The following is an 11780-nucleotide window of genomic DNA, read 5'->3' as shown; positions in this document are numbered from 1 at the left end:
CTGCCAAGCCAACTATGCTGAGTTTAAAGATGTGGTCACGTTTGACACCACATACAGGAGCAATTTTTACCACATGCCGTTGGGGATGTTTGTCGGAAGCAGCCACCATCTACAGAACGCCATTTTTGGGTTTGCCCTCGTCGGTGAGAAGACAGAGGAAACTTTTGAATGGGTTTTCCGGACTTTCCAAAGATGCATGGAAGGCAAAGATTCTATTTGCATACTTACCGGTATACTTGCCCTTTTTGTGCCAACACACATTCTCAACCAATCAGTTTGGTGCGAATCTGTTTGCTGACAAATACTTTGTAGATCAAGACCAAGCTCTGGCAAATGCTATTGGACGTGTGTTTCTAGAAACGATTCATAGGCTTTGCAGATGGCATATGTTGAACAAGCACACAGCATAGTTAAATAAACTTTATTACTTGCATAAAGGATTGGAAGAAAAGATACTCATAGCGGTGAATCACCCACTGACCCCTCTGGCGTTGAGAATGCATGGCAGGAGATGGTGAGTGAGCATGGACTCCAGAATGATCCACATTGCATGGTCTGTATGAGCACCGTTCAAGTTGGATTGTTGCATACTTCAAAGGCATTTTCTGCGGGACAATGACATCGACTCAACGTTGTGAGAGCACCAACAGAATGGTGAAAAGATATCACGTCGATAAGTCAACACCTCTGCATATGTTTGCCAGAAGAATGTACCAAATGTTGCAAAGGAGAAAATATGATGAAGGCCTAGAAATAGTTTATTCGCAGGTATGAGATCTTGTATGACAACAACTTCTTTCATGGTGTGGTTATGTAAACAGATCAACAATTTATTGTATTGTTTATCGTTGTAATATCACGTAGCAAAACAATGGTAAGTTTAGAAGAATATAAGTTTATCTTGTAGCATTCATTGAATGAAAGTACATGCCCTGTACAAAGCTACGTAAAATGTCTAGTTTAACCTTCTAAATAACCTAGCGAAAATAATTATTTATAATTTGTGATAGTCGGTTGTTTGCACTCTATAGCATATTCTTGTGGCGAACAAATCTGGATCCTTTTCTTCTTCAAAGGTACATCAATGGTAAATGAGGCAGTAAGGATATGTGATAAGGCTTTGATCTTCATATCTATAACTCTGCTCTACTTTTGCAAGTATGTTAATTCTTCCCATCATTAAGCTTGGTAATTTTCAAATATTGTTGGCATCCTATTAAATGAACCACAATAGCATCTCACTAATTCAGCCATCTTTTTGGTTGTAGGACCCTCCTGATACAAAAACAAACTACCCTCTAGAACATCTACTAGGCAGAATCTATACCCGTGCAGTATTCAGAAAATACCAAGACACCTATTTTGCTGCAACATACTCCCTCCGTCCCAAAATGTAAGGCGTCTAAGGATTAGTTAAAAGTTAACGTTTTTTTTAAGTTTGACCAAGTTTATACACAAAATATAAACATTTACATTACTGAATCAACATGAATAGATTCACTATAAAATATATTTCTTAATATGTCCATTCGATATTGTGGATGTAAATATATTTTTCTAAATATTTGGTCAAAGTTAGTAAAGTTTAACTTTTGACCAGTCCTTAGACGCCTTACATTTTGGGACGGAGGGAGTATTTCCGTACAAAAAAGGTTGACACACACTAGTGGAAAACGGGGCAATAGGCCCGGTCCATTTGGGCCTTTAGACCCGGTTCCCGAACCGGGACCAACAAGGCGGGACTAAAGGGGGTACCCTTTAGTCCCGGTTCAAACATAAACCGGGCCTAAAGGCCTCGACACGTGGTGCGGCCAGGGAGCTCGCGGTGGAAGGGCTTTGGTCCCGGTTCGTGGTACGAACCGGGCCTATGTTTCTGCCGCGCAGAGAATTGCTATTTCTCTCGCGGCACAGATTTGCTGTACCAGCGTTTCTCTGCCGCGGCAGAGAAACAGTCTGTTTCCCTTGCCGCGGCAGAGTTTCAGCAATGCATATATATATCATTCAAGAAACCACAAAAAATCGTCATGAATATATATAGACATCGTCAACAGTACACGACATAGTCAACACAGTACACGTAATGCATGCATATTTACAATACAACTTTTCCTGAACGAATATCGTCCGACGTCACGATCTTCCGATAGTGCTCTCCACCTGGGGTAAGGACCTCGGTAATAAAGAATCCCGCGATTTCCTCTTGAATTGCTTTTATTTGATCCGCTGTTATGAGAGTGTCCCGCAGGCGTGTCATCTATATTTAAAAAAGGAGATCAATATATGAATGGAACTCAATACAATAGATGGTACTAATTAAGATTAATTGTGAAAATTTGTTATCGTACACGAGTGTGGTGTATTTGGGCATCCCCACCCTTGGGACAGGACATGTCACGCATGAAGGTGCAGACGTAGTATCCACATAAGTTATTCCCTTTTTCCTGCCTCATACACTTTACGAAAAAATAGTTCGATCAAACTAATAATCAAGCATCGTATTGAAAGTAAATATCATATATAAAGTTTCACGGACATAGCTATATATATAGTACTACTTACAGGGTAATCTCTAAATGTAAGCTCCGGTTTCCATTCACCCGGAACAGTATTGATGAACCGTTTCCAAGCCCTGCCCGATAAAAAATAATGAGTAAATGAGTAATTGATTAGTTGATGATATCTTCGAATTAGAGCAGATGAAGATGCCAATACGAAATTGATTGAAACTACCTCTGGAGGATGGCAGCCATGTCCGCCCATTCCGCATATTCTTTACGTTTCGAGTCCATAACGTTTACGACTCCAAGGTGAAGATCAATGATTAGGAGAATAAAGTGGAAACTGCACAAGCATAGCTTAATGATTACGAGAATAAAGTGGAAGGTGCACAAGCATAATGTATGTTATATATAACACTCACTTAAAGTTGTAGGGAAAGAATATATCCTCTTTGTCTGCTTGCTTCTCTAAAAACATTACGATGTTGTCCTCTGTGGGTGATGTCGTGCCTAACACCGTCATCCAACTTTTTGGCCGGGCCTCGCTTCCTCGACTTTACAGAAGAAGTGCTCGATCCGGAGGGCTAAAAAAGAAATAGTTCATAGTCAGTACAATTTCATTAGTTAATGCATCTAGTCGATCAACAGCGGCTTAATTAATTTATATACCTCGGTGATAACTACAGTTCGGGAGCCATTATGATGATCTTGTTCCTCACCGGCGCCACTAGGATCTTCTTCCTCAATATCCTCCGCTCCCTCACCGGAGGCATTCAAATAAGTTGCGGTGACATCGTCACCGCCATCATCTGGAATAACGTCGTCGTCGCGATCATCCAGAGTACCGTTTGCTATGAGTTCCTCCATGAAATTTTCTTGAATTTCATCTCTCTCCATGCTTTCTACAACGACCTGCAAGCTATACATAGGAACCATCATATGATCAAATTAAGGATAATGCAGAAAACTGAAAATGGAGTTACATATGTGTAGTTCTTAACTAAGGATCGATAATATAGTGCTGAAAGCAGATACTGCAGTTACATGCATACATAGATCGGGTTCATGTTTATTTAACCCTAATACATATCAATCACTACTACAACCACTCAACCGCGCAGACCGGGTCCTAGAGGGCGCCGACCGGGTCCTGAGCCGCGCTGGGTGTGCCCCCAAAGCCACGGAACAACAACGGGAGCATAGCTAACATGAGATCCCCGCATAACGCTCCATCCGGTCCTATACATGTTGTCTAACGCGTACATGTAACGGCGAACGTGCTGGTCCTCCGCTTCAATGCGCTGAGCTACCTCCTCCGCGGGGCCGGCTCCTCCGAAACGACCGTGGCCCATAAGACCTCCACCAAAGAATATCCGGGTCGACAACGGGACCCGGATTCCGCACCAAGGTCCGCGACCCGGAAGCTAAGACCTCCCAGTGCCACCCCGGCGGAGCCCAGTCCCGGACCTCCCCCATCTGCTCCATCTCCTCGGTGAGAGTCAGACCACGGCCCGCCGGCTGTCGCTGTCGCGGCATCGTAGCTACGGAAACAAATCATATATATATGTACCAACGTTAACATAAATTAAAAAATAAATTCACTACTTAGTCGGCGCCGGCACTACCGTTTGGGGGGCGCCGGCACTACATACTTTATTTTGGGCCGGGGGCGCGGTGGCACTACATACTCACTAACTAACACTAACACTAACTATATAACTAATTTTTCACTAACACTAACTCTAACACTAACTTTTTCACTAACACTAACACTAACTTTTTCACTAACACTAACACTAACAAACTAACTAATTTTCTAACACTATTAACACTAACACTAACAAACTAACACTAACACTAACACTAACAAACTAACTAATTTTCTATCTAACACTAACTAATTAATCTAACATATATAAAAACAAAAATCTAAATATCTAACACTAATTAAACACTAAAAATCTAAAAATCTAACATATATAAAAACAAAAATCTAAAAATCTAACACTAAACAAAAATCTAATTAATCTAACACTAATTTTCTATCTAACACTAAACTAATTAATCTAACATATATAAAAACAAAAATCTAAAAATCTAACACTAAACACTAAAAATCTAAAAAATCTAACATATATAAAAACAAAAATCTAAAAATCTAACACTAAACAAAAATCTAATTAATCTAACACTAATTTTCTATCTAACACTAAACTAATTAATCTAACATATATAAAAACAAAAATCTAAAAATCTTAAAACTTAAAAAAAAAATGGTGGCCGGCCGGCTCACCTTGGCGCCACAGGAGAGGAGAGGCCTTCGGCGGGCGGCACGGCGGACGGCGGCGGGCAGCGCGGTCGGGCGAGACGGCGACGGCAGCGGCGGCGAGGCGGCGGCGGACGGCGCGCGCGCGGGCGGACGCGCGCGGACAAATGCCGCGGCGCGCGCGGCGGGCGTGGCGGTGGCGGCGGCGCGGTGTGCGGACGGCGGACGGCGGACGGCGCGCGACGGCGGCGGGCGACACGGCGAGCGGTGGCGGCGGCGCGGTGGGCGCATGGCGGCGAAGGGCAGCCTGGCGGCGTCGTTTCCGTCGTCTCCGCGCGATTGATCTCCGCGCGAGACGAAGTGTCGGTTTATACCCCCTTTGGACCCGGTGCGTTTTACAAACCGGGTCCAAAGCGTTTTGGACCCGGTTTGTAATACAAACCGGGACAAAAGGCCATTTTTGTTGCGTTTTCGCTGCGCGGCAAAAAGGTTTTAGTCCCGGTTTGTAATACAAACCGGGTCCAAAGGCCAAATTTTTTAAAAAATTTCAATCCCGCCTTATTTCAAATGAAAAAAAGCCAGCGCACCGCCACCGCCTGGCCACCACCGTCACCGCCGTGTAGTGGCCACTGTCGCCACCGCCACCGCCTGCCCACCACCGCCACCGCCGTGTACTGGCCACCGTCGGCACCGCCGTGTACTGCCCACCACCGCCACCGCCACCGCCTGGCCACCACCGTCACCGCCGTGTAGTGGCCACTGTCGCCACCGCCTGCCCACCACCGCCACCGCCTGTCTTTGGCCACCGTCGGCACCGCCCTGTACCGCCCACCACCGCCACCGCCACCGCCTGGCCACCACCGTCACCGCCATGTACGGGCCACCGCCGTGTACTGCCCACCACCGCCACCGCCACACGTGTCCCTTCCCCGTGCCACGTGTCGCCGCCGCTTCCACGTGCCTCGCCCCGCCGCCACCGCCGTGCGACGTGTAGATCCCGCTTCCACGTGCCACGCCCCGCCGCTTCCCGTGCCACGTGTCGCCGCCGCTTCCACGTGCCACGCCCCGCCGCTTCCCCGCGCCACCTGTCGCCGCCGCTTCCACGTGCCACGCCCCGCCGCTTCCCCGCGCCACCTGTCGCCAAACTTGCCGCTTCGCTGTGCTATAAAGCGCCGCGTGCGCTGCTGAACCACACGTCGCCGTCGCCTCCGTTCATTCGTCGCCGGGATGCCGCCGCGCCGCTGCGCGCTCGTCCGGTTTCCGTGGCGTCCGAGCGCGGCCGAACGGTAGGTTCTACGCCGAGATGCGTGCCGGTGGCTTCCGGCTCACCCTCGGCACGTACAACACCCCGGAGCTGGCGGCGCGCGCTTACGACGCGCCGACAACGACCCTCGGTGGGACGACATTTGGACCGAGACAACCTCCGACGACGAGTAGATCGACTAGACTAGTTGTTTATCTATTTTATTGTATTTTCAATAAAGTCGTTGTGGCAGACGCTGATGATGAGAAAAGTTTCCCGCCAGATTACATGTGGAATTAAAGTACAGAACTCAACTGAAAATTAATTAAGATACATGGCCAGATAGTACTCGTGCCTAGCCCTATAGTACTCGTGCCTAGCTCAACTGAAAATTAATTAAGATACATGGCCAGATTCGACTGTTCGAGTCATTCAGTCATACTCGTGCCTAGCCCTATAGTACTCGCCACTGTAGTCGTCGTAGTCGCCGTCATCATCGTCGCTGGCATCGGGGTCACGGTAGTCAAACCTCGGCGGGAGAGCACGCGTGGGCTGGGACTGAGGGTAGCGCAGGCGGGGGCCACGGTGGGCCATGACGCCCTGGAGAGTTCGGTCGCGCCACCACAGCCGACGGCCGGCCTCGTTGAAGTTCGAAGGAGGCGGGCCGCCCTCCTCGTGCATACAGTTACATGATTACACAAAAATAAATGGGAAATTGATTGCCATGTTGACATACTCATTTGTGCCATGAACATTCTTCAATTAACTTGATGATGGAGCATCTTCATCATTTAATTAATCTTCTTCGGCCGTAACCATGGAGCATCTTCATCATTTAACTTGATGCTTGGATCAATGTTCACTCTGAAGGGTGGAATTTCATCAATCTGATTATAATCTTCGGACACGGCTGACTTGTCCTCCACTCCCACGATGTTTCTTTTTCCAGAAAGAACTATGTGGCGCTTTGGCTCATCGTTTGATGTATTTGTTTCCTTATGTTTCCTTTTTCTTGGTTTGGTAGACATATCCTTCACATAGAAAACCTGGGCCACATCCTTGGCTAGGACGAATGGTTCGTCTCTATACCCAAGATTGTTGAGATCCACTGTTGTCATTCCATACAACTTGTCTACCTGAACCCCGCCTCCTGTTTTGTTGACCCATTTGCACCTAAACAAAGGGACCTTAAAAGAAGGTCCATACTCAAGTTCCCATATATCCTCTATGTAACCATAATATGTGTCATTTGGGCCTTCATTCATTATTGCATCAAAGCGGACACCACTGTTTTGGTTGGTGCTCTTTTTATCTTGGGCGATCGTGTAAAATGTATTCCCATTTATCTCGTACCCTTGGAAAGTCACTACAGTCGAAGATTGTGTCTGGGCCAGCAAGTACAACTGATCTTCAATATGTTCGTTATTCAGGAGATGTTTTTGCAACCAACCGCCGAAAGTCGACATGTGTTCACGTCTAATCCAATCGTTCGACTGCCCCGGGTTCTGGGAGCGTAGAAAGTTCTTGTGGTCACCGATATACGGAGCCACCAATGTGGAACTTTGTAGGACTGTGTAGTGTGCTTGAGTCAAAGAAATCCCGTCCCTACATATCATTGATTTCCTTCCTAGCGTGCCTTTTCCACTTAGTCTCCCTTCATGCCACGATTCAGGAACACCAATCGGCTTAAGGTCAGGAATAAAGTCAACACAGAATTCAATGACCTCCTCTGTTCCATAGCCCTTGGAGATGCTTCCTTCTGGCCTAGCACGGTTATGAACATATTTCTTCAAGACTCCCATGAACCTCTCGAAGGGGAACATATTGTGTAGAAACACAGACCGAGAATGGAAATCTCATCGACCAGGTGAACGAGGAGATGTGTCATAATATTGAAGAAGGATGGTGGGAACACCAGCTCAAAACTAACGAGACATTGGACCACATCATTCTGCAACCTCGGTAGAATTTCTGGATTTATTACCTTCTGAGAAATTGCATTGAGGAATGCACATAGCTTCACAATGGGCAGTCGAACATTTTCCGGTAGAAGCCCCCTCAATGCAATCGGAAGCAACTGTGTCATTATCACGTGATAGTCATGAGACTTCAAGTTCTGGAATGTTTTCTTCTCCATATTTATTATTCCCTTTATATTGGAGGAGAAGCCAGACGGGACCTTGATACTGCTAAGACATTCAAAAAATATTTCCTTCTCTGCTTTTGTAAGAGCGTAGCTGGATAAATGACGTCCTTTAACTCTCTCATGCAGCTTTTTGGGGTCTTTCCAACGTTGCTGGTCCTCCCGTGCTTCTGGTGTATCTTTTGTCTTCCCGTACACACCCAGAAAGCCTAGCAGGTTCACGCAAAGATTCTTCGTCACGTGCATCACATCGATTGAAGAGCGGACCTCTAAGACTTCCCAATAGGGTAGATCCCAAAATATAGATTTCTTCTTCCACATGGGCGCGTGTCCGGCATCGTCATTCGGAACAGACCGTCCGCCAGGACCCTTTCCAAATATTACATCTAGATCCTTGACCATACCAAATATATCAACACCATCACGATGGGGAGGCTTCCTCCGGTGATCAGCCTCACCGTTGTAATGCTTGCCTTTCTTTCTTACGGGATGGGTAAGCCTAAGAAATCGACGATGCCCCAGGTACACGACCTTCTGACCTTTTTCCAAATAATCACCTTCGAGCTCATGTAAACAGTGTGTGCATGCATTGTATCCCTTGTTTGACTGTCCTGAAATGTTACCAAGAGCAGGCCAGTCATTGATGGTTACGAAAAGCATCGCTCTTAGGTCAAATTCCTCCTGCTTGTGCTCGTCCCACACACGTACACCTGCTAGGGACCACAGCTGTAGAAGTTCTTCGACTAATGGCTTCAGGTACACATCAATGTCGTTCCCGGGTTGCTTCGGGCCTTGTATGAGCACTGGCATCATAATGAACTTCCGCTTCATGCACAACCAAGGAGGAAGGTTATATATACAAAGAGTCACAGGCCAGGTGCTATGGCTGCAGCTCTGCTCTCCAAAAGGATTCATGCCATCTGTACTGAGACCAAACCGTAAGTTCCTTGCATCCCGTGCAAAGTTTGGGAACTCTCTATCGATTTTTCTCCATTGGGAGCCATCAGCAGGGTGCCTCAACATCACGTCTTTCTTACGGTCTTCTTTGTGCCATCGCAACAACCTAGCATGCTCTTTATTTATGAACAAGCGTTTCAGCCGTGGTATTATAGGAGCATACCACATAACCTTGGCAGAACCCTCTTCTGGGCGCTCGCCCTCAACATCACCAGGGTCATCTCGTCTGATCTTATACCGCAATGCGGTGCACACGGACATGCATCCAAATTCTCGTACTCATCAGCGGTAGAGCATGCAGTCATTAATCCACGCATGTATCTTTTGCACATCTAATCCTAGAGGGCAGACAATCTTCTTCGCTTCGTACGTCTTGGCGGGCAATTCGTTACCCCTTGAAGCTTCCTCTTAATTATTGTCAGCAACTTTCCAAATCCTGAGTCAGTGACACCGTTCTCTGCCTTCCATTGCAACAATTCCAGTGTGCTTCCTAGCTTTTTATGGCCATCTTCGCAAGTTGGGTATAACAATTTGTTGTGATCTTCTATCATCTTGTCGAAGGCCAACCTTTCCTTTTCAGTTTCACATTCTCTCCTTGCATCAGCAATGGCCCGGCCAAGATCATCATCAGCAGGCTCATCTGGTGCCTCTTGATCTTCTACTTCATTGTCTTCATTGCCTTCTGCGATATCATCGTATTCAGGAAATTGGGATAACCGTCATCATCCTCTTCCTCTTCGTCATTGTCTTCCATCATAACCCCTATTTCTCCGTGCTTGGTCCAACAATAGTAATCGGGCATGAAACCGGATCGCAGAAGGTGGCTGTGAATGAGACTCGAGCGAGCGTAATTTACGGTATTCTTGCAGTCCACACATGGACAATACATGAAGCCACCATGTTTGTTTGCCTCCGCCACGGCCATAAAATTATCCAGGCCCGCAGTGAACTCGTCAAACCGTCGGTCAATGTACATCCATTGCCGATTCATCTGCATGATATAATTAAGCTGATCAAAACCATTACAGAACATCACGATGTATATATACACATGCATTTTATCAATTGCAGATGGAAAGGATAAAGTTGTTAACCTCGATGAAGAAGAAAAAAGCAAGTTAAGTGTGGCTTGATTTGTGTAAACTCAAGTGGCAAATCCTCTTAAGCATTTCATCAAACACCTCTTGTGCATGTGAAGAAGAGAGGAGAGCAATACACCCTCTTGTGAAGGTAGTGAAAAAATGGCTAAGTGTGGCTCACACTTGGGCAGGGGCAAGGTTATATAGCCAGAGGGGGGCCTTTGGACCCGGTTTGTATGACAAACCGGGACTAAAGGCTTCCCCAGGCTGACACGGCCTGGCGCGCCCTGCGGGTGGACCTTTGGTCCCGGTTTGTCATACAAACCGGGTCCAAAGGCCGCTACAGGACAGGCAACAGCGGGTGGGGTCGTCCTGGGCAGAAACGAACCGGGTCCAATGGGGGCATTGGACCCGGTTTGGTTCAGCAGTGGGTCATTTGCTTGGGTCCAAAGGCCTCTTCTCCACTAGTGACATGTAATTTTCTTGTGTACTATGGTAGAGAGGGACCTACCTTTTCATGGTCATAGCATGAGTTTAAAGTAGTTTGCAATGAAGAGGAAGAAAAGTACACATGTGAGTGCAGAGGGTGGGAGCAAGGTAAGCAAAATATGGATCTCCAAAATTTTACACATGGAAAATAGCATGATTGGAACTACATTTATATTAATTATGCGTGTCATTGTGCAGGACTGCTATGCCCACACATCATCATACTATTGATAAATGAGCAGATTTAGAAGATCCCTAGCCAGTACGTGCTAAGAAGATACTCGAGGAATGCACATATTGACCTGCCCTATGGCAGGAACGATAAACCGGACCCGATGGCAGCTCATTGAGTGGTTGGAATTCCAACTTGATCTCGGAAGCTTTTGCAACTGTTCAAGCAGGGAGGAGATCAACTGTATCCTATAAAAGATCCATGACAGTCCTCAAAGAACTTAGGAAGCAACTGGAAGAAATTCCTGCGGACGAGATGCCGGTGCGTGTGGTGAGCCAGCCACTCATGATCAAGATGGCCATTTGGGAACCGTTCTTAAGCCCCCAGCAAAGTCTAAAACAAAGGGTTCTAGAACTGAAGCTGGAGCAGAACAAATCATCGGCGCACGGGGGGGGGGGGGGGGGGGGGTAGGGAAAATTTATGCACAAGGGCATGTGGCAATTGTGGCCTTTTTGAAGGTCACAATAAGGCTTCATGCACCCATCCACAACAAACGTTTGCGGTCGGCGGCTCCAGCGCTGGCAGAGGAAGGGGCAGGGGCAGAGGAAGGGGAAGGGGAAGGAATGAGAAAGGCAAATGAGTCATGAGATCTCGACGCCGTCTGCTAGATGATGTGGAGGAAGAAGATGAAGATGAACAGGAGAAACATTATGAAGTAGCTAGTGAAACATCATGTGAATCTGACGATACTGATTCATGATATGATTTGTACATCTTGCAAAGTAGACATAATAAGTGTGACTTGTTATGGCTGTTAAATGATCCCAAGAACTTAAGTATAAGAAAAAACTATGAAGTTTGTGTGCTTTGAATAGTCAATCATCTTTTGATGATAAATCACCAACATAAGAAATTTGGGTAGCTGATGGTTTG

General features: G+C 46.5%; 1 protein-coding gene and 1 long non-coding RNA gene across 2 annotated transcripts; one reads left to right on the top strand and one right to left on the bottom strand.

Moving 5' to 3' along the window:
• The first annotated feature begins 497 nt into the window (after positions 1 to 497).
• On the top strand, positions 498 to 10991 carry LOC127306469 (uncharacterized). Its single transcript, XR_007854684.2, has 3 exons — positions 498 to 768; positions 1269 to 1393; positions 10686 to 10991. It is a non-coding gene; the product is annotated as an uncharacterized lncRNA (long non-coding RNA).
• Positions 2008 to 2987, bottom strand: LOC139832131 (uncharacterized). Its single transcript, XM_071821647.1, has 5 exons — positions 2921 to 2987; positions 2731 to 2841; positions 2560 to 2629; positions 2346 to 2453; positions 2008 to 2254 (listed from the first exon to the last, which is right to left on the bottom strand). Exons 1-5 carry the CDS (start codon positions 2974 to 2976, stop codon positions 2093 to 2095), a joined length of 507 nt encoding a protein of 168 aa, XP_071677748.1. The 5' UTR covers positions 2977 to 2987; the 3' UTR covers positions 2008 to 2092.
• Positions 10992 to 11780: the final 789 nt, after the last annotated feature.

Source organism: Lolium perenne, chromosome 1 (genome assembly GCF_019359855.2).
Source record: "Lolium perenne isolate Kyuss_39 chromosome 1, Kyuss_2.0, whole genome shotgun sequence".
In the NCBI taxonomy this organism is placed as follows: domain Eukaryota; kingdom Viridiplantae; phylum Streptophyta; class Magnoliopsida; order Poales; family Poaceae; genus Lolium; species Lolium perenne.
Note: the sequence above shows the minus strand (reverse complement) of the source record. Positions and strands in the feature narration are given on the sequence as shown.

Bases quoted from the DNA above. Each gene is read 5' to 3' on its own strand.
- LOC139832131 (XM_071821647.1), bottom strand. From the start codon at position 2,976: ATGTTTTTAGAGAAGCAAGCAGACAAAGAGGATATATTCTTTCCCTAC. The intron at 2,630-2,730 runs GTAGTTTCAATC...TTTATCGGGCAG, and splicing joins ATGGCTGCCATCCTCCAGAG to GGCTTGGAAACGGTTCATCA. The intron at 2,255-2,345 runs GTACGATAACAA...TTTTAAATATAG, and splicing joins CCCAAATACACCACACTCGT to ATGACACGCCTGCGGGACAC.